This window comes from Podarcis melisellensis, assembly GCF_964234715.1.
Source record: "Podarcis melisellensis genome assembly, chromosome: 2".
NCBI classification, from domain to species: domain Eukaryota; kingdom Metazoa; phylum Chordata; class Lepidosauria; order Squamata; family Lacertidae; genus Podarcis; species Podarcis melisellensis.
Window position 1 is genome coordinate 123,883,793 of NC_138529.1, and position 26,846 is coordinate 123,910,638.

A 26,846-nucleotide genomic window follows, 5' to 3' on the forward strand; every position below is an offset into this window, starting at 1 on the left:
AATCACCGCATGGATTGCCAGCACGCACGTTCTTTCCCTCTCCCTCACCCGGCGGCGCATTTCTCCTCAGGGACGAGCAATCTTGTCCCACACCGGGTGCCATCAACGGGGGGGGGGGTCAGCTCACCCGCCTGCCTGCCCCAGAAGGGTGGCGCTGGGAAGGGGGTGTGATGCTGGCTGCCAGCTGCTGCTGAGTTCTCCTGCTGCTCCTCCTCCCTCTCCTTCAGTCTGCCCTTCCTTCCTTTTCTGTGCCCCTTCTCAGTGCCGCTTCCTCATGTGCTTTCTTCTTTCTTCGTCACCCCCTCCCTCCTTCATTCCTCCCATGGCGTTCAGGCGGTTTGTTGCAGCAGCCGCAGCTGCCGCTTGCGGGTTGGGAAGCAGCAGCAGTTGGTGGGTAAATGCTCTGGCAACGCCCCCGTTCCCCTGCCTCCGTCCGTGGCTCCGCCGGGGCTTCTGCTTCTCTCTTCACCAGCCAGCGCAGCCTCCAACCTGCCCTGGCACCTGGCTGGAGAAGCCCAACTGGGGCTATTGGGACGACAACTGGGACAGGTAAAGCCAAACATCTTCAGGCCTCTTTGTGGGTGGGCCAAAATCGCTCATTTCCCCCCAAAATATAGTCTGGCCCCCAACAAGGTCTGAGGGACAGTGGACTGGCCCCCTGCTGAAAAAGTCTGCTGACTGACCCCTGATCTAGTAGATCCATTGTTGTAACCATATCAAAAAAGTATTTGGTATTTTGCCTTCTTCTGAGATACTTTCCCTCAGTGTTCTGTCATAGTCCAGTGATACTACTCCATTAAATTCACCCGTAATAATTATATTTCTGTTATAAACCTCAGACATACTTTCCTCCAGTAGTTGGAAGAAATCTCATGCGAAAAGTGGCTCTGAATCTGAAAGTGCCAGTCCCAAATCTTAATCCTGCCACCCTAAGATATTATAAGCAGGCCCCACATTCCTCTTTCCACCTGCAATAGGGAGGGAAGAACAACACTTAATACCCTGCAGGGATCCTAAGACCCACAATTACTTAAAATTGCAGGGAGAGAGAGAAAAACTGGATAAATGAGGGAAGGGGGAGGCATGGGGGGGGCTTTTGAAGTCTCCCTGCTGGCAAGGGAATCCCAGAGCAAGGGCGCCTCTGTCTGGCTGGAATCCCTCCCTGCCTCTGAATCCAGGGGGTGGTCTTTTAATGGGGGGAGGGGGGCTGGTGCTTGAAGCGGGGCTTGGCTGTTAGGGGGCTTAGCTCAGCAATGCAGCAGTTGCTCTGCATGCAGAAGGACCCCGGTTGAGTGCTTGGCATGCAGAAGGAGGCCCAGAAGGAGACCCCCGTGAGACTCCCCGTGAGGAGGAGAGGCAGTGGGGGGGAGGGGGCCGGGTCCCCATGGAGCCCCCAGAGCAGGAGGCCAGAGGCAGCGCCGTCCCGTCTCCTTCCCCTCCGGACACAGGGAGGGGCTGCTCTAATTTCGTAGCTCTAGGGATGCGCGCGTCTCAAAAGGCGCCGGAAGTGTCGCCGCGAAAGGCGCCGGAAGTTTCGAGGAGAGGGGAGGAGAGGCGTCAGTGGAGGAAACCCCCCCGCCCTTTCTCTTGCAGACAAGGAAAGCGGACTAATCCGGAGTCAGGGAGGCGGAGGACCAAGAGGTAAAGAGGGAGGGAGAGGAGGGGGGGAAATAGAGGGGGAGGGGGGATAAGGGGAGAGCCCCCCCGTAAGGAAAGCGCCCTCCCTGGGGCCCGTCGACAGGGGCCCCGATCCAGGCCCCGACCCAGGGGGGGAAGGGGGGACCCAACACCTGCAGGGATCTACACCTGGCAAGATCTCCTGGGCAGCAGCAGCAGCACCGCCAGACTCCCCTTTCTCTTTCCTGGGGGGCCGAGAGATGCTCAGCTGCCCTGCCCCCCCCGGACGCCCCAAGCAGGGCTGGGGGTGGGGCTGAGGCCCCCTATTCTCCCGGCTTCCCCCGGCAGGAATCCCTGGGGTCGCCTGGCTGGGGAAAGGGAGAGAGGGAGTCCAGGGAAGGGTTAATGGAAGGGGAGGAGCCTCGACAGAGACCCCTCCCCTTCCAGCACCCCTGACCCCCCTTCTCCCCCCCTTCCCTGATGACACTACCAGGTTATCTTATTCACTAAGACTCATCTCCATACTTTGGATTGTCCTGAATACCACCATTTGCTAGCCAAGCCCAAACCCAAAAGTCCCGCTGAGATGATGATTGATAATATTGTCATTTATCCGTTTTAGACCCCTTTGTTGTTTAGTCGTTTAGTCCTGTCCGACTCTTCGTCCCTGGACCAGAGCACGCCAGGCTCTCCTGTCTTCCACTGCCTACCGCAGTTTGGTCAAACTCACGCTGGAGGCTTCGAGAACACTGTCCAACCATCTCGTCCTCTTGTTGTCCCCTTCTCCTTGTGCCCTCCATCTTTCCCAACATCAGGGTCTTTTCCAGGGAGTCTTCTCTTCTCATGAGGTGGCCAAAGTATTGGAGCCTCAGCTTCAGGATCTGTCCTTCCAGGGAGCACTCAGGGCTGATTTCCTTCAGAACGGAGAGGTTTGTTCTTCTTGCAGTCCATGGGACTCTCAAGAGTCTCCTCCAGCACCATAATTCAAAAGCATCAATTCTTCGGCGATCAGCCTTCTTGATGGTCCAGCTCACACTTCCATACATCACTACTGGGAAAACCATGGCTTTAACTATACGGACCTTTGTTTGCAAGGTGATGTCTCTGCTTTTTAAGATGCTGTCTAGGTTTGCCGGTGGCAGGTGGCGCTGTGGGTTAAAGCCTCAGCGCCTAGGACTTGCCGATCGAAAGGTCGGCGGTTCGAATCCCTGCGGCGGGGTGCGCTCCCGCTGCTCGGTCCCAGCGCCTGCCAACCTAGCAGTTTGAAAGCACCTCCGGGTGCAAGTAGATAAATAGGGACCGCTTACCAGCGGGAAGGTAAACGGCGTTTCCGTGTGCGGCTCTGGCTCGCCAGAGCAGCGATGTCACGCTGGCCACGTGACCCGGAAGTGTCTCCGGACAGCGCTGGCCCCTGGCCTCTTGAGTGAGATGGGCGCACAACCCCAGAGTCTGTCAAGACTGGCCCGTACGGGCAGGGGTACCTTTACCTTTTACTAGGTTTGCCATCGCCTTTCTCCCAAAGAGCAGGCGTCTTTTAATTTTGTGACTGCTGTCACCGCTTAGACCCCTAAGTAGTAGCAATTGCAAGGACATTGTGCTGCTCTCCTCTGTACAGTTCCACCCCTATTTCAGACCTTGTGGCTGATTTAAATGTTTAGCTGCTGATAACATGGCAACGTTTAGCAGGTGATATTGTGAGGTTTAGTTGCTACTAACATTGCAGCGTTCAGCAGGTAAGTTATCGCAGTGTTGAAAAGCAGGTGTTGCCTAGCCCTTGCACACATTGTGATTCGTAATATATTGCCAGCTCAGTATTAGGAAAAAGTTATCACGATGTAAACTTCAAGCCAGTCTTGGGCACTATACCAATATATCACCCAGCTCTAATCATGACCTATATTTCTGACCCAGTGTACCACTGCTGATTTTACCAGTTTGTCCCCAGGAATCCCTGGGGTCGTGGGGCGCCTGGCTGGGTCCCTTTTGGGTGGGGAAACGGAGAGAGGGAGTCCATGGAAGGGTTAAAGGAAGGGGAGGAGCCTCGACAGAGACCCCTCCCCTTCCAGCACCCCTGACCCCCACCCCCATCACCCAACCTCCCTGCTGAGGGTGTTGGCTGTCCCAGATCATCTGTATTCACTACGACTTATCTCCATACTTTGGATTGTCCTGAATACCACCATTTGGTAGCCTAGCCCAAACCCAAAAGTCCTGCTGGGATGCATCTTGGCTTCCCTGCTGATGAAACTGAGTGTGTGAGGATTGATAATATTTTCATTTCTCCGTTTCAGACCCCTAAGTAGCAGCAGCTGCCAGGACATTGTCCTGTTCGCCTCTGTATAGTTCCAGCCTTATTTCAGACATTGTGGTAGATTGCAATCAGGGTGGATTTGATATAAATCAAATTGATTTCAATCACAATTTACAGCAAATCACTAGTCAGTATAATTCTATTTAAATCAAAAAATTCTGATTTGGTTACACTATTAGAAATACATAGACAGATAATTATGAAATCATTCTGAGGTTTAATAAGTTAACTGTCTATATTTGGACAACAGTTCTGCTGTAATTTATTGGAAGGAGAAAAATCAGCATTTCCTTAATAACAACTTAAACTATTTAACTAAAGCAATAATATTATAGCATGTTGGTAATCATATTTTTTTTATAAAAAACAACCAAGCAGACTGAGTTTTAGCACACATGAAAAACTCAGAACTTGTGGATTTCACCACCTCCACTACCAGCCACCCCTTTGGATTGGCTTCTGCATCCAGGTGCCTATTCTGTACAGTTAAGTGTTAGTGCGGTTGTTGGAACCCAGTGGGATTGGGAAGAGGTTGCCAGCCCTGAAGAGCCTTCAGCGCTTGCCTCAAGTCTGACTTGCACAATTATTACACAAAGACCCCAAGATGTGTGGAGTATTCTGCTCACAAGGTTGCACTTTCATTTTTACTGCTTCACACTTAGCTACTTGTGCAAATCTCTTCCACTGCAAACCATCTGTTCATTGAACCTCTTGTAACTTAGAATTTAAGGGGTTGATTCTGTGTATATAAATCTGCAAAGGAACAATGGGATTAAGGTTTTCCCTCAACTCTGTATATTTATTTTATAACATTTTTCATGTGAAGAAAAGGCATGTTATCTCTGCAGATACAGAAATTCACACTTTTGAGAATGGCAAAAACAAGCATCTGTGACAATATCTTCTCATTAGAAAACTTCCCGAAATGATCTTACAGAATCATCCCGCAAAAGCCCGCAGAAGCCGCACGCTCTTTGAAGAGCATGCCGCTCTTGGGGGCTTTTCCCTGAGGATGGAGAAGGGACTCGCAGGAGTTGCACGCTCCTTAAAGGGTGCACAGCTCCTGTGGGCTTTTGCAGGAGGTGGGGAATACTCCCAGAGCTTGTCTTTTTTTTAAAAAAAAATAATTTTTATTAAGTTTCCACAAAACAAACATAACAAACCATCCAACAATACAACATAAAAAGGGAGGGAAAAACATCAAAAGATAAAACACAAAACATCCTACATACTAAACGACTTCCCCATACCTCTCCTGCTCTGCATCCTTGTTTTACAAATTCTCTCTGGCAACCCTTCGGTCCTTTTTTTTTTATATATTAACTCCTTAGGTTTCTTCCCTATAATTTATAGTTTACAGCTGTAAATCTTTGTTTCTAATCCCTCGACATCTCATCAGTCTTTTATTTGACAATAGTTCTCAAGATACACTTTAAATTTCTTCCAGTCCTCCTCCACTGCCTCCTTCCTCTGGTCACGGATTCTGCCGGTCAACTCTGCCAGTCCCATATATTCGATCACCTTTGCTTGCCATTCTTCCAGAGTGGGTAGTTCTTGCGTCTTCCAATACTTTGCTAGTAGTATTCTTGCTGCTGTAGTGGCATACATAAAAAATGTCCTATCCTTCTTTGGTACCAATTGGCCCACCATGCCCAAGAGGAAGGCCTCTGGTTTTTTAGGAAATGTCCACTTCAGGACTTTTTTAGTTTCATTATAGATCATTTCCCAGTAGGCCTTGATCTTTGGGCAGGTCCACCAAAGGTGATAGAAGGTTCCTTCAGATTCTTTACATTTCCAACATTCATTGTCAGGCAAGTGATAGATCTTAGCCAGCTTGACTGGGGTCATGTACCACCTGTAGATCATTTTCATTATGTTTTCTTTCAAGGCAGAACATGCCGTAAATTTCATACCGGTGGTCCATAACTGTTCCCAGTCAGCAAACATAATTTCATGACCTACGTCTTGCGCCCACTTAATCATTGCTGATTTTACCGTTTCATCCTGTACATTCCATTTCAGCAGCAAATTGTACATTCTAGAAAGATTCTTAGTATTGGGTTCTAATAACTCTGTTTCTAGCTTAGACCTCTCACTCTAGAAGCCTATCTTCCTGTCTTGCTTAAATACTTCATTTATCTGACGATAATGCAACCAATCTCGAACATTTGGCTTTAGCTCCTCATGACTCTTAAGTTTATATTTGTCACCATCGTACTCTAAAATTTCAGAATATTTTAACCAACCGGGATCCATGTTTAGTTTTTTAACTGCCTTTGCTTCCATTGGTGATAGCCATCTGGGGGTTTTACTTTCCAGTAAATCTTTATATCTAATCCAAACATTAAACAACGCCTTTCTGACAATATGGTTTTTAAAATTCTTATGTACCTTCACCTTGTCATACCACAAATACGCATGCCAACCTAAATTATTGTCATATCCTTCTAGATCCAAGATGTCAGTATCCTCAAGAAGTAACCATGGTTTCAGCCAGCAGAAAGCTGCTGCCTCATAATAAAGCCTTAGGTCCGGCAGGGCAAAACCCCCTCTTTCTTTCGCATCTGTCAAGATCTTAAATTTAATTCTAGGCTTTTTGCCCTGCCAGACAAATTTAGAGATATCTTTTTGCCATCTTCTGAGGCACTCCATCTTGTCCAGAATTTGTAGTGTCTGAAACAGAAACAACACTCTTGGCAATACATTCATTTTAATAACAGCAATCCGGCCTAACAAGGACAGTTTCAACCTTGACCATGTGTCTAGATCTTTTTTAACCTCCGTCCAACATTTTTCGTAGTTATCCTTAAATAGGTTAACATTTTTTGATGTTACATCTACCCCCAGATATTTCACTTTCTTTACTATTTCCAGACCAGTTACACTCTGAAATCTGTCTTTCTCTTCCGATGTTAAATTTTCCCCCAACACTTTGGTTTTATGCTTATTCAGTTTGAACCCTGCCACTTGACCAAATATTTCAATTAATTCCAACACTCTTTTAGTGCTCTCCTCTGGCTGTTGCAACGTTAATACTAAATCATCTGCGTAGGCCCTTAGTTTGTAATGTTTCACTCCGACCTGAATCCCTTTAACCAACGGGTCCACTCGAATCATGTTCAATAGAACCTCCAGGACCGATATAAAAAGAAGGGGCGATATTGGGCATCCCTGTCGTGTCCCTTTTTCTATTGGGATTTCATCCATAACCATCCCGTTCACAATTAGTTTAGCTCTTTGTTCAGAATATATCGCATTTATACCATTCTCAAATCCCTGGCCTACCCCCATCCCATGGAGATTCTTCTTCATAAAACTCCAGCAGATGTTATCAAATGCTTTCTCCGCATCCACAAAAATCAGAACCGCTTTTCTGTTAATTTCCCTTTCCAACAATTCCAAAATGTCTAAAATGTTCCTCACATTGTTCGACATGTATCTTCCTGGGAGAAAGCCTGCTTGGTCCTTGTGAATCTCTCCTACTAAAACTCCTTTAAATCTCCTTGCCAAAATGTCTGCAAAAATTTTGTAATCCACATTTAGTAAAGATATAGGCCGGTAGTTTTTAACCTGGTTTTTCCCAGTCTCTGTCTTTGGTATAAGTGAGATGAATGCCTCCTTCCACGATTCAGGAGCCCTTTTCCCTTCTAGAATTTGATTGCAAACCTCTTTTAACGGTTGAATTATCCAGTCCTTTAAGGTTTTATAATATCTTGCTGTTAAACCATCTGGTCCTGGTGATTTCCCTACTTTCAAATTCTGAATGGCACTCTCTAGTTCTTGTTCTGTTATTCTTCCATTTAATATTCTTCTACTTTGTTCTGTTATTCTTGGTAATCCATATTTTCCAATGAATTCCTCTATTTTTTGATTGTTTATTGGCCCTTGGGTATACAGTTTCCTGAAGAAGCTCTGAAAACAGTTACTTATCTCATTTGGTCTGGTGATGATTTTCCCATCTTCTTCAAGAGATGTCACAGTGTTCTGTTTTTGCCTTTTTTTCAATTGCCATGCAAGCAGTTTCCCACATTTGTCTGCTGATTCAAAAGTCTTTTGCTTCATCTGTTTTATTTTCCATTCTATTTCCTGATTCATCAATTCCATATATTGTGTCTGGTAGTATTTGGGTTCCTTGCTCTCCAAATATCTATAAGGTCCATGGTGTCTGTCATTTCAAAAAAGGTCTTTGGTAGTGTCAGGGAACTGCCATCTAAAGAGCCGAGGGCGCAAGGGCTCAGTGAGGCTGAGGGAGAGGTAGCAGCGGAAGAGGGAACCAGTAGGGGGCGAGCAAGAATTCCAAGGGAAAGTGAGTCGGAGGAAGGGCTCAGAGACGCTTCCAGCGAAAACAGTGGAGAGGTCTCAGGACCTCCTATAGGGACACCCACACCGCGCAGGAAACTGTCACGCAGAGAGGCCAGACGACGTGTTTCCGTTAAGGAGCTTTTATGTTGGAAACGATTCCGAAAGCAGCCACTTTCGGATTCTACTAGTGATTGAAGGAGCCATGCTGGAGGGGCTCCGTCACAGGCAGAGGTTTGAAATCTGATCAAACTCTGAGGGACTTGCAATTTACGCACAAGCAGCTCATCGTCCCATCACAGCAATCCGAAAGTCACCGAAAGCCAGCTTGTGCAGAGAAGCATCATGAGCAACCCAGCCGGAACCGGGGGCGCAGGAGCAGCTGGAGGGGGTCCAAGCCTGGAAGAAAGGTACAGGACGTTGGAGATCCAGTTGGCGCTGCAAACGGCGAGGCTTGAGGAGAGGAGGGCTCAGGATGCAGAAAAGGGAAAAGAGAAAACCACCCCGCTCGCCAGAAAGGTACCAGGATTGGTGCAGAAATTCGGGGGGGATCCCAGGAACTATCATGCCTTTAGAACTGAGATGCAATACGCTCTCAACTTGCAATTTGATGACTTCCCCGACGAGGAATCGCGAGTGGCTTTTGTGATTGGCCATCTCGAATCCGGGGCGAAGGATTGGGTTAGACCCCTGATGGCAGCGAATAATGAGATCCTAAAGGACACGAGGAAGTTTTTTCGCGCCATGGACCTGATGTTTTCCAGTGACATTGAGCAGGGGGTGGTGCGGAGGCAGTTAATGGCTTGCCGGCAGGGGAGTAGATCCGTCCGTGAGTACTGGACTGAGTTCACTATGCTGATTCACAAATTGGGGTGGGATTTATCGGCAGACCCCATTCAGATGCTTTTCGAAGAGGGGCTTTCTTCGAGCGTCAAAGATGAGCTTTCCCGGGGGCCCAGGGCGGAGTCTATGGATCAGTTAACCAAATCTGCGCTGTCCATAGGAGCGCGCCAGGAGGCGAGGGCTTTGGAAAAGCGGGAAGGGAAAGGAGACCGTTGGAGGGAGCTCCGCATTCCAGACATTCCAGAGCCATCTTTCCCGCCGGCAGAGCCGATGGAGGTGGGAACAGCGCGGGCGCGCGCAGTTTCAAATCCCAGTGAAGGGCGGAAGAAGGAGGGAAAGAGCGCCAAGAAATGTTATCTCTGCCAACAGCCGGGACACTTTGCCAGAGTCTGCCCACAAAGAAAGGAATGGCAAGGGATGGCAGGGGCTGTTGGGGGAGAGGAAGAGGAAGGCAAGGAGCAAGTAAAAGCCAACGCCTGGCTGCAACCGTTGGGGCACAGCAGCCAGGCCAAAGAGCAGTAAAAGTGCCCACGCCTGAACCACCCAGACCTGCTTTAGTGATAGAGGTGTTACTGGAACTGCCAAATGGACACCCACTAAAAACCAAGGTGCTTTTAGATTCAGGCAGCTCCTGTAATTTCATGAGCAAGGAGTTTGCAGCTGAGCACCAGATACAGACCATCCCTTTAAGTAACCCCTTGCAGGTGACTACTATTGACGGCAGAGAGCTGTTGGGGGGAGAAGTTAGCCAACAGACTGTCCCGATGATAATGAGGGTGGCAAGGCACACCGAAAGGATAGCGTTTAATGTAGCTATCTTGGGAGGAGCTCCCATCATTTTGGGGATGAGCTGGCTGGCGCTACATGATCCGCTAGTGGGCTGGCATCAGAGGGTGGTCTCCTTTGGGTCAGCGCATTGCCTAGAACACTGCAAGGAGGGGCAGGTGTCGGGAGGAGCCAGAGCCACTCTAGCCGGGATGGGAGTAAGGGACAAAGGGAAGGTGCCCCCGCAATACGCAGATCTGAGCAACGTATTCAGTGAAAGGGAAGCAGACAAATTACCACCGCATAGACCCTTTGACTGTCAAATCAACTTACTCCCGGGGGCGCAACTCCCAGTGGGCAAGCTGTACGCCATGTCAGACAAGGAGATGCAGGAGCTGAGGGAGTTCATTGACAAAAACCTGAAGCGAGGTTTCATCAGAGAGTCCCGAGCGGTGGGGGGCAGCCCTGTGTTTTTTGTGGACAAAAAAGACACAGATAAACCTAGACTGGTGTGTGACTTTAGGGCCCTGAATGCCGTGTCGGAACCCCTGGCTTTCCCTATGCCCCGAATTGATGACATTTTGACCAGAGTAAGGAAGGGAAAGATCTTTACAAAGCTGGACCTGCGTGGGGCGTACAATCTGATACGCATAAGGAAGGGGGATGAATGGAAGACAACCATGTTCACTCCTTTGGGAGCCTTTGAATATCTCGTTATGCCCTTCGGTCTACAAGGGGGCTCCGCGTGTTTTCAAGCCTTTATAAACCACGTCCTGGGACCTTTGCTCTACAAGAATTGTGTGGCCTTCCTAGATGACGTGTTGGTGTATTCAGAAGATGAGAAGCAGCATGTGAGGGACGTTCGAGAAGTGTTGGGCAGGCTGCAAGCCAACCAGCTGTGGGTGAAACTGGAGAAATGCCAGTTTCATACCAAGGAGGTGGAATTCCTGGGGTACCGCTTGTCGGACAAGGGATTGGCCATGGATCCAGGCAAGGTCCAAGCGGTACTGGAATGGAAGACACCGAAGACCAAGAAGGATGTGCAAAGATTCTTGGGGTTTGGGAACTTTTATCGGAAGTTCATCAAGAACTTTGCCCACTTGACGGCGCCCATCACCGACTGCCTCAGCAGCAAGAAGAAGTTTGTTTGGACAGTAGAGGCGGAGCGAGCATTCCAAGAACTGAAAAGGGCTTTCGCCTCGGAAGAACAACTTCTGCATGTGGATTTACGAAAACCCATGAGAGTGGAAACCGACGCATCCGACCGGGCGGTAGGGGCGGTACTCCTTCAACCGGGGAGGAGTGCGTCGGAGTGGAGACCGTGTGCCTTCTTCTCGCGGAAGCTGAACAAATCCGAGAGGAATTACACGGTGTATGACCGGGAACTACTTGCCATTCACGAAGCCTTCCGGAGGTGGAGACATTTATTAATTGGGGCACAACACAAGGTGCAAGTGTGCACCGACCACAAGAATTTAGAGTATTGGAGAACAGCTCGAGTGCTCAACCAACGACAAGTGAGATGGGCACAGGAGTTCTCCAAATTTAACTTTGAAATTCGTTATGTGCCAGGCCCAGAAAACGTCAGGGCGGACGCGCTCTCACGCAAACCAGAGTATTGGGAAGGGGAGGGGGCGATCGAAGAGAGACATGTCATCCCGGAGGACCGCTGGGTGTGTGGGGCGACGCTGGTGGGGCAACGAGAACTGGTAGAGGAAACGGAAAATGATGAATATGCCCAGGATAAACTCAGAGGTCTCAGGGGGGAGGGCGAGAGTCCCGGAGGTTTTGAGGAAAGAAATGGGGCATTGTATTACAAAGGGGCACTGTATATACCCGAAGGTGAATTGAGGGGGAGAGTACTTAAGCAATTGCACGATAGCCCCACGGCGGGACATTTTGGACAACACAAAACTATGTGGTTGGTTACCAGGGAATTTTGGTGGCCTAAGGTGAGGGAAGATGTAAAGGAGTATGTAAGAGGGTGTGACCAATGTCAGCGAGCCAAAGGGGAAAGAAGGGCGCCGGCAGGGTTATTAGAACCATTACCCACACCAGAACGGCCTTGGGAGGCGGTATCAATAGATTTTATGACGGATCTGCCAAAGTCCAAGGGGAAAACAGCCATCATGGTGGTAGTAGACCTGTTAACAAAAATGTGTCACTTTGTAGCATGTTCACATGCAGTCACAGCGGAAGAGACAGCGAAGTTGTTTGTAGAACACATCTTTAGGTTGCACGGGGCTCCCTTGAGGGTAATCTCAGATCGAGGCAAACAATTTACTTCCAGGTTCTGGAGGAAGCTCATGAGTTTGCTGCACGTGGAAGTCAATTTTTCAACTGCCCGGCACCCAGAAACCAACGGGCAGGCGGAAAGAGCAAATGGGATTCTTCAACAATATCTTAGGTGTTATGTCAATGACAGAGAGAACGATTGGGTCGAAAAGTTGGCGTTAGCAGAATTTGCTTACAATAATGCAGAGAATGTGTCCACAGGGATGAGTCCCTTCTTGGCTAATTATGGGTGTCATCCTAGGGCATTTCCAGGGGAAGGAGGGGAGAGATGGAGCGTCCCAGCGGCTGAACATTTTGTAGAAGAGATGGAAGCGATCCATCGCCAGCTCCAGCTCAATTTAGAAAGGGCCAAGGCGGAATATAAGAAACAGGCAGACAAGAACAGGAGGGAAGGTGAAACCATAAGGGTGGGGGATCAAGTGTGGTTGTCAACCCAAGGGTTGCCGTTCAAAGGGGGTTGTAAGAAATTGAGGCCCAGAAGATTGGGACCTTTTGAGATCATTCAGCAGGTCAACCCGGTGGCTTTCAAACTCCGATTGCCCGACCACATGAAATTGCACCCAGTGTTTCACAGGTCGTTACTGTCACCATACAGGGGGGGACGTGAAGGGGAGGACGTCAGGGTACCTGCCTTGGAAGAGAGGGAAAGCCGCAACCATGTAGCGGAAATTCTCGATTCCAGGTGGAAAGGAAATCAGGTGGAGTATTTGGTGGTGTGGGAAGGGGAACCGGAGTCAGAAAACACCTGGGTAAGTGCAGAAGAGGTTAATGATGAGGTTTTAACAGAAACGTTCCATCAAAGATTCCCGAGGAAACCTCAGCCGATAGCAAGGTTTCGGAGGGAGTATTTCGGCACCACCGATGAGGAAGAGGAAATGGAAGGGTTCGCGGAGTCGGAGTTGGAAGAGGGAGTGGACTCCGATGACGAAGAGTACCGAGAGAGTAGGAACAGCAATAAGTGGAGGGAAGTGTTCGAGACGTCGGATGATGAGGAAGGTTCTTTCAGGGGTTTTTCCTCTTCACCGCCCGTAGGGGAAGAAATGGGAGGGGGTGAGGGGGGCCCTGGAGGGGAGGTGGATGTCAGGGAACTGCCATCTAAAGAGCCGAGGGCGCAAGGGCTCAGTGAGGCTGAGGGAGAGGTAGCAGCGGAAGAGGGAACCAGTAGGGGGCGAGCAAGAATTCCAAGGGAAAGTGAGTCGGAGGAAGGGCTCAGAGACGCTTCCAGCGAAAACAGTGGAGAGGTCTCAGGACCTCCTATAGGGACACCCACACCGCGCAGGAAACTGTCACGCAGAGAGGCCAGACGACGTGTTTCCGTTAAGGAGCTTTTATGTTGGAAACGATTCCGAAAGCAGCCACTTTCGGATTCTACTAGTGATTGAAGGAGCCATGCTGGAGGGGCTCCGTCACAGGCAGAGGTTTGAAATCTGATCAAACTCTGAGGGACTTGCAATTTACGCACAAGCAGCTCATCGTCCCATCACAGGTAGTCTCCCATCTTTGGAAATCACAAGTCTTTGTGCTTTGTCCATGTTCGTGGAGACTACTCCGTTCATGTCACCCAACATCACAATTTTATAGTCCATAAAGTCTGCTAAAGTCTCATGCAGCTTCTTGAAAAATTCCGCCTTCCCATCATTAGGGGCATACACTCCTACGATTAAAAGTTTTTCCCCTTGTATTTGGATTTCAACTGCCAAATATCTTCCTTGCTCGTCTTTAAATATCATTTTAGGGGCCAGTCTTTCTTTAATATACATTACTACGCCTCTTTTTTTAACTTTGTCCGATGATATGAATTCAAGGCCTAATCTTCTGTTTATGAGGAGTTTCCTGTGTGCCCTTGCAATATGTGTTTCCTGGAGGCATATTAGGTCCAATTGTTCTTTCTTTAAGATGTGAAAAACTTGTTTCCTTTTTCTGGGAAGGTTAAGACCGTTACAGTTCCAACTTAGCAGCTGCAGAGACATCTTTATTGTTGGGTATCTGTTCCTCCAACTGCACCACGGAGTTGTTCTTCAATTGTTAGTGAGTCAAGTCCAAATGATAAGTTGGCAATGTCAGTTGGTTCTTTTACACTTACAGTTCCTTTTTGTAAATCTTCTGAGAATCTGTCTAAAAATTGATTCTTGTCCTGTATTGTTTTAATCTTTACCTTCTTCCCGTTGAAGGTAAAGGACAGTCCTTGTGGGAATTCCCACCTCAATGGGATGTTATTTCTTTTCAGCAGGTCGACAAGATCTTTAAAATAGGTCCTAACCTGTAGAATATATCGAGGGATGTCCTTGAAGATCTGTATTTGAGAGTTCTTTATTTCCAGAGGTTTCTTATAGTGTAGGTCTAAGATTTTGTCTCTCTCTTCTCTAGATCTCAATGTAATTAAACAATCCCTTGGTTTTTTGCCTTGTCTCCTGCCCAGCCGGAAGGCTGCAGTTATTCCAAAGTCATCTTCTTCTTGCCATTCATCAAGCCAGAATTCATAAATGTTGTTTGTAAGAAATTCCTTCAGGTTGTCCCCCTCCTCCTCAGGGACCAGTCTCAATTTTAAATTCTTCCCTTTCTTCTCCAGCTCTATCAATGCCAGAGCTGCATCATGTTCCCCAACCTTCCTTTCAATTGGTATAAATTTCTCTTTAATTTCCTGTACAGATTCTTGAGCCGTCTCTGCAATTCTTCTTGTCTCAGCTCCTTCCTCCAATAATTTGTTCAAAGATTCAGTATGTGATGCCAAAATGGTTGTGTTTGAATCTAGTCTTGTTGAGAGTTCTGTTAACTTTTTGGAGTTGTCCGTAGATTGTCTGGTCAGTGCCTCTAGGGATTGGTTTATTTTAAGTAGTGCCTGTGTCATAGATTCCATTGATGCTGTTGCTATTTTTTCCTGTGCAGCTGGTAGTCCTGCCGTGGAAGCTCTTTTCTTTGTGCTTGTGCTTGAGCTTGAGCTTGTCTAGTTCTAGATCTTGTTGACACTTCCTCTGGCTGCTTGCTCATAGCCAAGGTCGTTCTCACGGGAAAGATTTTAAAGTGGAAAATTCCACTGTTTCCCTTCAATGGAACACTGAACAAATGTCACTTTTCCCCTCTAGGGGCAGCAAAGCAGGGTCTGGTCATGAAAGTTACAAGGAAGTTTAAGGCAAATAGCAAAATAGTCCAACAGTTCCACACAGACCCCCTTTGTATCAATCAGGGGTGTTGTAATGTTCTCAGCAAGCCAAAATCGCTATTTTGTGTCAGGTAAAGTCATTTGTAGCTATAGATCAATTTCTGACAGCTTTTGACAGGTCCCTTTATTCAAGCGATACAGTGTAGCTCCGGCAGCCCTGCCAGAGGAGGCTGGCGGTGAGGGATTTTCTTTCCAATACAGTTTATAAGCAGGTATATTTAAACAAATTTCTCATCCCCCCTCCTCCTGCCCAGGGGGGGGGAGAGGGTCGCTTTTGATGTCGGGTTGAGCTAGTTGAAGAATTTTACGTTTAAATGCAGCTTGATTTGCCGTTGCTTATCCAATCATGCAGTTTCGGGGAGGCAGACTTCCTTGATTTAATGCCTTGCCCGTTTTCAGCCAAATCCACAAATTTTAAGTCCCGTTATTGCCTTAAATGTTGTTCTTACTCACGGGTGTTGCAGTCAAATTGTAGTTTCAGGAAGGAATCGGCGCTCTCCGTCAATGGTGATGCGGCTTCACTCCGCAGGCTGGGTAACGACTCTCAGCACCGCGCTCACACCCGATGCCGCTCCGGAGCCTTTAAAAAGGCTCTTTCACAGTACCGGGGGGCGCAAAGGTGCCCGCCGAGTCTCCTTGTTCACAGGCTTCCGCGCCTGTGATTTTAGGGGTCCCCCGCTCGCCGTAGCGGGTGAGACCCGAACTTGCGGAGCAGTCTCCCCTCGGAGCTCGAGGCAGAGACCGCCATTAAACGCTGGCGCCGACCGGAAGTCTCACTCCCAGAGCTTGTCAGGGCTGGCGGGGGAAGCCCGGGATGAAGGCTCGATGCTGCCCTGCGGAGGCTTCGCAGGCTACCTCAGAAGCCAGAACAGCTAGAGAGAGCGCTGCGCAGTGCTCCCTCTAGCTGTTTTAGCTTCTGCCTTAGTGGCGCAAAGCCTCCGCAGGGCACCAGGGAGCTCTGCTCAGCGCTCCCTTTAAATAATATTTTTCTTCTTGAATTCCCCCTCTAGAAACTAGGTGCCCCTTATGATCAGGTGCGCCTTATGCAGCGAAAAATACGGTAGGTAGGAGAAAATAACAGAGGCCAACCAGTGTATATGGAGAAGCAAAGCGGCTAGTAGCCTGATCTTTATTGCAACAGTGTCCCCCCCTTCACCACAACCAGGAGGGAGGTGTGCAAGGCCTTATATGTGAAAGTTATTGATTAGGTCGTGACCTAATGATTAGGCCTAATTGCTTTACGATCCACAATTAGCCATTTACAGCGGTCCGGCACGCTTCTTCTGCGCAGCAAATTCTGCTGTCTCTTCAGTACGCTTTGCAGAGTAAACACAGCGGGGAAGCTGTCGCTAGCTTTAGACAAACATACAGAGTCCCGGTTTGTCTATTAACAGCTCTTTATTGGTACATTTCTCAGAAAAATAGCCCAGGGCTTCTTTCAGCCATTACATGCATCTGTCTCCTTCAAAGACAAAAAAGAACAACAGGAAAACAGAGAACAAGCTCCTCCCAGCTTCGAATCTTTTTCGTCAGAAAGTGACGCACTTCTCAGAACACTTAACCAGTTAAGTTCTGAACTCTAACACCCCCTCTTGCGTTGCTTTCTGACAAGATCTATGAAACATCTTCAGCAACACCCTGTGAGATCACTCCCTTCCCCAATGCCTTGCGCCCTCCCTTGGCGTTCCTGTCAGGCATCTGTGGAACAACCTCACAACTCTCAGATTTGCACTGTGCGAAACTTACCCACGCACCTGTGGCCTGATACCTCTCAGGTGGAATACCATTCGTTGTGCGACTGGGCCGCCTGGGCACAAACTCGGGTGTTTCCTCTGGCTCACCGTCACCAGCAGGTGTGTCCTCTGCATCACGGGATTCCCCCTCTGACTTAAAGCGTCTTCGAATCCTTTCCATTACACTTACAGGAGAACTAGGCTCACTCTTGGGCTCTCTTTTTACAACTTGTGGAGATGCCCCATCCAGCTCCTGACTCTGGTCAGTGAGCTGACTGTCATGTGCAGACTCAGCCTCTCCTTCTTCCTCATCAGAACTGTCCTGCTCTGGATCAGAGAGACATTCTGAAAGAACATCACGCTTGGTAGGGGTCTTTGACCTTTCATCCTGCTCACAGAACTCAGCGTGTTTACTGATCAGCACTTTACTCTGATCACCTGACGGGTAAGCAAACCTCCATGCACTAGCTGCTGGCTCATACCCACAGAAGATCATTTTCTGGAACTTGGCTCCATCTGGCCCTTGCAAAGCCTTAGGCACCGGCAAAACTGCAGATGAACCAAACGTACGCAGAAAATGAATCTGGGGTTTCCTGCCATGCAACAAAGAAAACGGTGTGTCACCTATCAGTGAATTGTAGACACGATTCCAGGTGAAGCACACATATCTGGTCGCCTCCAGCCAAAACCTTGGAGGTAACCCAGAATCTGTAAGCATCACCTGTGCAGCCTTGACCAGAGCTTCACTCCTCAGCTCTGCCACCCCCCTCTGCTTGGGAGATGTAACTGTGTGACGTATCCCTTTCTTGTGAAAGAACTTCTGCAAAACAGACCCAGTGTACTCAGCATTTCTGTCACTGGTGACCGCTTGTACCCTGGTGGAGAACCTTATTTCCACCTCCTCAAACCAGCTTTTGATCAGCTGTGCTGCATCTTCCTTGGACTTGAGACTGAGAGTCCAGGTGTTCTGCGTAAAATTATCCCTCAATGTCAGCAGATACCTGGCCCCTCCCAGACTTGGTTCCTTCATGGGACCGAACAGATCTATGTGTACCAGTTCAAAAGGTTTTGTGGTTACCCTCTCCACCTCTGGGTAACTGCACCCTTTCACCTTTACCTGTCTGCAAGTGTCACAATTAATGGCACTTCCACAATCTTTAATCCTACATCCCTTGGCCACTTCAGGTAATGTCTGCAGGTTCTCTAGAGAACCATGAATTGTCCTTTGGTGCCACACACAAGCACATGAAACATGAGTGGGAACTGTAGCACGCAGGGCTTGTGCTTTCTCAACCTTCCCCTCACCCCCCAGAGACATTTTAAGAATGAAAAGATCATTCTGTCCCTTTTTCACTTCGACAAGCCGTCTCCCTTCTCTGGAGATTGTGCAGATATCATTCTTGAAACAAACCTGAAACCTCTTTTTTAACAAATAAGGCACAGATAACAAACAGTGATGCCCCCCGGGACGACGCAAAACTCCAACAGTTCCTGAAAAACAGAAATATAGGCATTAGTAACATTTGCCCTTTGTCCATTTGCGAAATGAATAGTCTTTCCTGCTGGAATCGCCTTGCAATTCCACATCTCGACTGCAGGGGTCTCTGGAACCATGTTGCAGTTAGCTGCTGAGTCAATTACAAAACAAAGCTGAGAGCTTCTCACACAGCTGTCTTCAAACAAAGCCATGCTGGCAGTTAGCTGATAAGGCTCTTCATGTTGTTTACCACGTCCGCTTTGTTCAGATCCACGCCTGCCTGCCTTGCCAGGCTGGTTGCCATGGAAACCCGCCTGGTTCCCATGGGAGTTGACCTTGGCAACATCATGCCGTGCCTGTGTGCTCCGGTGGGGACAACTGCCACGCAGATGTTGAACTCCAGTGGAAAAACACTGCCCGGGGCTCCTGCCTGCCAGCCTGGCCTTCCGTCTTCCGGAACAGCTCCTCCTGCCAGACCTCGCCCCCCCCTGAAGCTCCTCTCCGCTCCAGCACTCCCAGTGGAAAGTTTTTTAAACTTGCCTTTGGAACTCTTCGCCCCTCCGATCTGCTCAACAGCGCTCCTTGAGGCTGATTCATCGGGAACCGGGGCTACTCCTCCAGGGCCCTGGCCTCCTGCTGAAGCTTCACACAAACTTCTCAGCAACTCCCAGGCAACCCTTGCTGACTTTACACCCTCTAAGTGAGGTCTCAGCGATGCGCTTACGCATGCTCTCAGCATATCAAGCTCTCTCTGCATTCTCTGCTGGCTATCTTCAGGCAACGCAACCTCACAGCCTGCAACGTCAGTCAGGGGTAGTGGCTCTTTCTGGCTTACATCCCAAAGCCCAGTAACCAAGAACCAACCACGCACTCTCCTGCTCCAGGTTGCCCAACTTTTTAAAGTGAGCTTTTCCACCGGAGCGTCCTCACGGACCTGGCTGTCCGCCATCTTCTCCCGTTCTCCCAAGGGGCCCCAAAGCTGTACTCACTCAGACCAGCTCCTCCGGCTCTCCCTTCTGTGGAGAAACGATTTCCAGCTGCTCTTAGCTCTCTCTTCCAGCAGCACTGCTTTCCAGCCGGCTTCTCTGCCTCACAACGCAGACTTCAAAGCATTCCGGCAGCTCCAGCGACAGCTTTACGAGCGGTAATTACGTCACCCATAACCTGTGAAAGTTATTGATTAGGTCGTGACCTAATGATTAGGTCCAGCTCCAAGGGCCTTTTGGCGGTTCCCTCCCTGCGAGAAGTGAGGTTACAGGGGACCAGACAGAGGGCCTTCTGGGTAGTGGCGCTTGCCCTGTGGAATGCCCTCCCATCAGATGTCAAGGAATTAAGCAGCTATCTTATTTTTAAAAGACATCTGAAGGCAGCCCTGTTTAGGGAAGTTGTTAATATTTAATGCTCTATTGTTTTTAATATTCGATTGGGAGCCGCCCACAGTGGCTGGGGAAACTCAGCCAGATGGGCAGGGTATAAATAATACATCATATTATTATTATTATTATTATTATTATTATTATTATTAGTCTGTGGTGCTCAATGTTTAGGTATAGTAAATATTAGGATTTAATTAGAACTTGTGTGTTATAGCGGGGATATGTTATAAGATGGTCTCCTTGAATTTTAGAAAGGGAGTTATGTAAAGGGTTTTTCATGTTTGATCCGTGTTTCTGTGTAAATACTGTGTGTCAGACTGAGAATGTCATCAGGAAGGTCTAGGAAAGGGTGCACCTGCTTCTGAGCATCAGAAATGAGCACGGAAAGAGTTAATATCATTAACCTACCGGAATCGGCCCCCACCCTTTGTAACAAGCAGCTGTAGTTCTTTTGGGATTTAATATCAGCTCATGAAAAGTTGGGCACATGACCCAGAAAGCTGCCTGGCTCCCTCCGTCTGAAGGCGGAGATATGCACCACACGCCATAGTCAAATTCGGCTGGACTTGCCATGGGAACGCAGAAGGGGCAAGCAAGGAAGGGGGAGACGGCCAAAGAAACCTGCTCTACCGCAAGTGCCCCCCCTGCCAATTCCGTAACATTAGCAAAGCCCAAGTTCAAACACCACCCCTATTTAAAAGAGGCCCCCGTAATTTCGACACTGGACTGCCCTTTACGGTTGCCGTAAGTTACTCTTCCAAGTCCCAAAAGCGCGCAGCAACTCCGGTCTATTTTGCAGGGCTGTTGTAATGGGGACACCCTACGCCACCGCCCAGGGCAGCCCAAATGGACGTATAACCAATCGATGTTGTTGTTGTTGTTGTTGTTGTGTTCCACGGTGAGACTCCAAGGTCTTCTGTGTCATGTTTCCTGTGCAGTGGACGCTCAGGTTGCAAATGTGATCTGTGCAGGAGGCACATTCACAACCTGCAGCGTCGCGTCTGTGCATTTGTGGGTTGCAATTTGGTGCTTCTGCACATGTGCAAAGAGTCATTTAGTGGTTCTGCACACGCGCGAAACCTGGAAGTAACCTGTTCTAGTACTTCCGCGTTTGGCGCGGTGCACAAAACCGAAAACACACATCTCGAAGCGTCTGTAACCCGAGGTATGATTGTATTTTGGAAGGCAGCGGGAAGGCTGTTCTCAGGGCCTGCTCCATCGTTAGGGAAACTGAGGCAGCCCCCTCAGGCAGCAGATGCAGGGAGGGGCAAGGAGGGGATGGAGCTGAGTCCCATTTGGCCAGCCCTGATTTAACCCTCTATCCCAGGCATAGGCACCTTAAGGCCCATGGGCCAGAAGTTTGGAAAAACTTTAAAAAGTATAGGAACTCACATTAGGTAGTCAAAAATTAGTAATTTAAACAAAATGCTTTTAAAAATAAGATAATTACTTAACATTTAGCTTCTGTTACACATTATATCCACATAAGTCAATAGAAAAAGTATCAAGAGATGATGTTCAAGATGTGCCCTTTGGGAAATTTGGTTTTGGCAAACGCAAAACAACATCCTTGAAATCAACACTTGCAATAGGGAAGACAAACATACAAGATTCTGGTTTTTTCCTGAGATATGACACTTGTTTAGAGATTATTGTACACTAAGTGGGGCACTTTTATACATATCAATGCGTCCCATGTCTTAGTGTATCAAAGTGCCCCAACAGACATTTTCAATGTCAACTAGCAATTGTTAATAAAACCACTGAACTTATTTGAAAACCACGTGTAATCCTGATTACTAAATGGAATAACTTACCTTTGGTATTTTTAAATCTTAACTAAATGACGTAAAAAAGTGTTGGAACACTTTTACATTTCACATAATTTTTTAGTTGGTCGTGCTAAAAACACACCTACTCTCTTCAAATGCCAATGGCTAACTGGCAGCCAGCGCAGTCGCAACTGTTCTACTCACACATGTAGAGACACATTTTGGTGATGTCGCAACACGAAAACCATTTCTCGATATTGAAATATTGTTGGTGTGTCAATGTGCCCCGCCTCCCCCATTCCGCATTTTCAGAGGAGGGGGAAGAAGGGGAAAGTTTGTCCCACCAGATAAGACTCCCATCCTCCCTGGCCATGGGCCATCCTTACTTGGGCAGGTGGTACTTTGAGTCCAACCACATCTGGAGAGCCAGAGATGTCTGAACTCAGCATAGAAGGTTCCTCTAGGGTTCAGTGTTACCGGGAATTGGTGAACCTGGATCTTAAGGGTTTTTGACAAATTTCCTAGGGATTATGATTGGTATCCAGACCCTAACATGCTAAAGCCAAGGTGTCCACACTGAGCAGCTTATTAACCCTGCTGGCCGCTGGGGAAGACCTTCTGAAGGAAATAATTTCCCCCAAAGTTAATTCCTTCCTTCCTCCGCTGCTGCTGCTGCTGCCCACACTAAAGGAATGTCTGGATGAAATCCCAGGGATGTCTGCCTCCTATTACAAAGAGATACAGTTGATATTCTAGAATAAATTGTGGCTAAGAAATAGTGACTGAGAAATACAGCCAGGGAATATGAAACTGATTTGAAGATTGGTTTCTTCTTTACGCATTATTATTATTATTATTATTATTATTATTATTATTATATTACATTCAGGTGGACACACCACGGGTTTCATCTTCTTTCTTTTCTTTCCCACAATCAGTGTTATTCACCTTTAACACTCACCTTTTTCAGTGTCACACATATTTTTATCCTGTGATCTTCAAATGAAGAGAGGTATAACAATTTACTAAAGTAATTCCCAGTTGGAGCAGAGCTAGAATATCCAGAAGCCCTTGGCCACCCACGGCAAAGGAGGAAGAACAGTGAGAGAGGCCTGGACAGGGAATCTCCGCTAAGATAAGCCAGTGTCAGGAGGCGGGTGCGAGACTCGGCGGCATATAATTATTATAAATCATAATTGGGGTGGGTGTCTCAATCTGGCCTTCCCAGCAGTCAGGCTCCAGCTGCTTTCCTTCTGCATCTCCAGCTCTCTCCATTCAATAATGCAAGGCTGAGGGATGGAGGTCCAACCCCAAGAACATGCTCCAACTGAGCACTCCTTCAACCGACCACAAGCACCAAGCCTTGTCACTAGACTTATACAGTAGTGCCCCGCAAGATGAACGCCTCGCAAGACGGAAAACCCGCTAGACGAAAGGGTTTTCCGTTTTGGAGGCGCTTCGCAAAACGAATTTCCCTATGGGCTTGCTTCGCAAGACGACAGCCCATAGGGAAATCTCCGGGACAGTGGGGAAGCGCAGCTCGTCTTCCCCGCTGTCCTCGGACCTCCTCCGAAGCCTGGCGGCGGGGCGGGGACACCTCCTCCCGCCGCCGGGCTTCGGAAGGATGCCTCGATGCCGGGCGGCGGGCGGGAAATCCTCCCCCCGCCCGGCATCGGAACGATGCCCCGATGCCGGGCGGCGAGGCGGGAAAGTCTCCCCCCACCGCCCGGCATCGGACCGATGCCCCGATGCCGGGCGGCGAGGCGGGAAGGTCTCCCCCCACCGCCCGGCTTCGGAACGATGTCCCGAAGCCGAGCGGTGGGGCGGGAAGGTCTCCCCCCACCGCCGGGCTTCGGAACGATGTCCCGAAGCCCAGCGGTGGGGCGGGAAGGTCTCCCCCCACCGCCGGGCTTCGGAACGATGTCCCGAAGCCCAGCGGTGGGGCGGGAAGTTCTCCCCCCACCGCCGGGCTTCGGAACGATGTCCCGAAGCCCAGCGGTGGGGCGGGAAGGTCTCCCCCCACCGCCCGGCATCGGAACGATGTCCCGAAGCCCAGCGGTGGGGCGGGAAGGTCTCCCCCACCGCCCGGCTTCGGAACGATGTCCCGAAGCCCAGCGGTGGGGCGGGAAGGTCTCCCCCCACCGCCCGGCTTCGGAACGATGTCCCGAAGCCCAGCGGCGGGGGGGGAAGTCTCCCCCCACCGCCCGGCTTCGGAACGATGTCCCGAAGCCGAGCGGTGGGGCGGGAAGGTCTCCCCCCACCGCCCGGCTTCGGAACGATGTCCCGAAGCCGAGCGGTGGGGCGGGAAGGTCTCCCCCCACCGCCCGGCATCGGAACGATGTCCCGAAGCCGAGCGGTGGGGCGGGAAGGTCTCCCCCCACCGCCCGGCTTTGGAACGATGTCCCGAAGCCCAGCGGCGGGGGGGGGGAAGTCTCCCCCCACCGCCCGGCTTCGGAACGATGTCCCGAAGCCGAGCGGTGGGGCGGGAAGGTCTCCCCCCACCGCCTGGCTTCGGAACGATGTCCCGAAGCCCAGCGGGGGGGCGGGAAGGTCTCCCCCCACCGCCCGGCTTCGGAACGATGTCCCGAAGCCCAGCGGCGGGGGGGGGAAGTCTCCCCCCACCGCCCGGCATCGGAACGATGTCCCGATGCCGGGCGGCGAGGCGGGAAAGTCTCCATAGGTTTCCATAGGAACGCATTAATTGATTTTCAATGCATTCCTATGGAAAACCGTGCATCGCAAGACGAAAAACTCGCAAGACGAAGAGACTTGCAGAACGAATTAATTTCGTCTTGCGAGGCACCACTGTATATGGGTTTCCCAAAATGGTCACTATGCACCTCCTGAGGCCAAAGGGACGTTAAAATAAGAGCAGGTGTTAATTATAATAGTACTTTGTTCTCTTCCTAGAAAACAAATAGGATTTTCTCCCCACCCCATCGAAAGAAGACAATGGAGAAGGCAGTCAGAATTCTGGTGGGCCACGTCCAATGGAATTAACGAAGAAACCATTTAAATAAATGGAGTGTGAAAAGAGAGAACATAAACAATTTGAAAGTATGGAGTGTGGAAAGAGCTTCACGGGCAGTGCAAAACTTAGAAAACATCAATGGACTCACACAGGGGAGAAACCATTTAAATGCTTGGAGTGTGGAAAGAGCTTCACTGAGAGTGGACACCTTAGAATTCATCAACGGAGTCACACGGGGGAGAAACCATTTAAATGCATGGAGTGTGGAAAGAGCTTCAGTCAGAGTGGACACCTTAGAATTCATCAACGGAGTCACACGGGGGAGAAACCTTTTAAATGTATGGAGTGTGGAAAGAGGTTCAGTCGGAGTGAACACCTTAGAATTCATCAACGGAGTCACACGGGGGAGAAACCATTTAAATGCATGGAGTGTGGAAAGAGCTTCAGTCGGAGTGGAGACCTTAGAATTCATCAACGGAGTCACACAGGGGAGAAACCATTTAAATGCATGGAGTGTGGAAAGAGCTTCAGTGGGAGTGGACACCTTAGAATTCATCAACGGAGGCACACTGGGGAGAAGCCATTTAAATGCATGGACTGTGGAAAGAGCTTCAGTCAGAGTGGAGACCTTAGAATTCATCAACGGAGTCACACTGGGGAGAAACCATTTAAATGCATGGACTGTGGAAAGAGCTTCAGTGGGAGTGGACCCCTTAGAATTCATCAACGGAGTCACACAGGGGAGAAACCATTTAAATGCATGGAATGTGGAAAGAGCTTCAGTGGGAGTGGACACCTTAGAATTCATCAACGGAGTCACACAGGGGAGAAACCATTTAAATGCATGGAGTGTGGAAAGAGCTTCAGTGCGAGTGGATACCTTAGAATTCATCAACGGAGTCACACAGGGGAGAAACCATTTAAATGCATGGATTGTGGAAAGAGCTTCAGTGGGAGTGGACACCTTAGAATTCATCAACGGAGTCACACAGGGGAGAAATCATTTAAATGCATGGACTGTGGAAAGAGCTTCAGTCGAAGTGCACACCTTAGAATTCATCAACGGAGTCACACAGGGGAGAAATCATTTAAATGTATGGAGTGTGGAAAGAGCTTCACTCACGGTGGACACCTTAGAATTCATCAACGGAGTCACACAGGGGAGACACCATTTAAATGCATGGAATGTGGAAAGAGCTTCAGTCAGAGTGGAAACCTTAGAATTCATCAACGGAGTCACACAGGGGAGAAACCCTTTAAATGCATGGAGTGTGGAAAGAGCTTCAGTCAGAGTGGACACCTTAGAATTCATCAACGGAGTCATAGTGGGGAGAAACCATTTAAATGCATGGAGTGTGGAAAGAGCTTCAGTCAGAGTGGACACCTTAGAATTCATCAACGGAGTCACAGTGGGGAGAAACCATTTAAATGCATGGAGTGTGGAAAGAGCTTCAGTCAGAGTGGACACCTTAGAATTCATCAACGGAGTCACACAGGGGAGAAACCATGTAAATGCATGGAGTGTGGAAAGAGCTTCAGTGGGAGTGGGCACCTTAGAATTCATCAACGGAGTCACACAGGGGAGAAACCATTTAAGTGCATGGAATGTGGAAAGAGCTTCAGTCAGAGTGGAAACCTTAGAATTCATCAACGGAGTCACACTGGTGAGAAACCATTTAAATGCATGGCATTCCCTGGCATAACCAGGAAAGGCTCTTTTCCCAGCTGCACGTCTTGCATGAGGAGGGAAGGGGGCACAGGGAAGAAGGGGCCATACCAGAGCATCTCAGAGCAATGTTGGGAGGGGGCACATGGTGATACAAGTGTGTGTAGAATGCTATCCCCAAAATAACGCAGGCGAGAAACAATATGGATGAGTATAATGTGGAAGGAGGTTCAGGCAGGTCCCAAACCCAGAGTGCTAAGCGGCAGCTTCCTCCAATTCCACCAGCTGCCCCAAGGCACGACCCCCCTCTGGGCCCTGAGGGTGGAAAGCCTCCTTGCACTTTTGCAACTGGACATGATCCGAGGGAGTCCTCCTGCCAGCAGAGCACAATGCATACTATTGATGTAATTATCTTATTGTTGCTGTTGCCATCAAAGACTGGCTGGATGCAGAGAAGGGGGGGAGACCCTTCTTTTCGCTCTCCTAAATCTTCCACCATTCCTGCTTCACTGGATTCCATGAGTTCTATTTTTATTGGGGAGGCTTTTCTCTATCCTCTTT

At 49.1% G+C, this 26,846-nt stretch overlaps 2 protein-coding genes across 2 annotated transcripts in view; both read left to right on the forward strand.

Annotated features, from left to right (window-relative positions):
- The window catches only part of LOC309365075 (uncharacterized protein), a 51,182-nt gene that overhangs the window by 23,347 nt on the left and 989 nt on the right, over positions 1-26,846 (forward strand). The gene's annotated exons all lie outside the window — the stretch shown is intronic.
- Positions 1,554-26,772, forward strand: LOC309363283 (uncharacterized protein; the record flags this gene model as incomplete). Its single annotated transcript, XM_081899388.1, has 3 exons — positions 1,554-1,641; positions 24,559-25,806; positions 26,723-26,772. The coding sequence occupies exons 2-3, from the start codon at positions 24,669-24,671 to the stop codon at positions 26,770-26,772; spliced, it is 1,188 nt and encodes a 395-aa protein (XP_081755514.1). The 5' UTR covers positions 1,554-1,641; positions 24,559-24,668.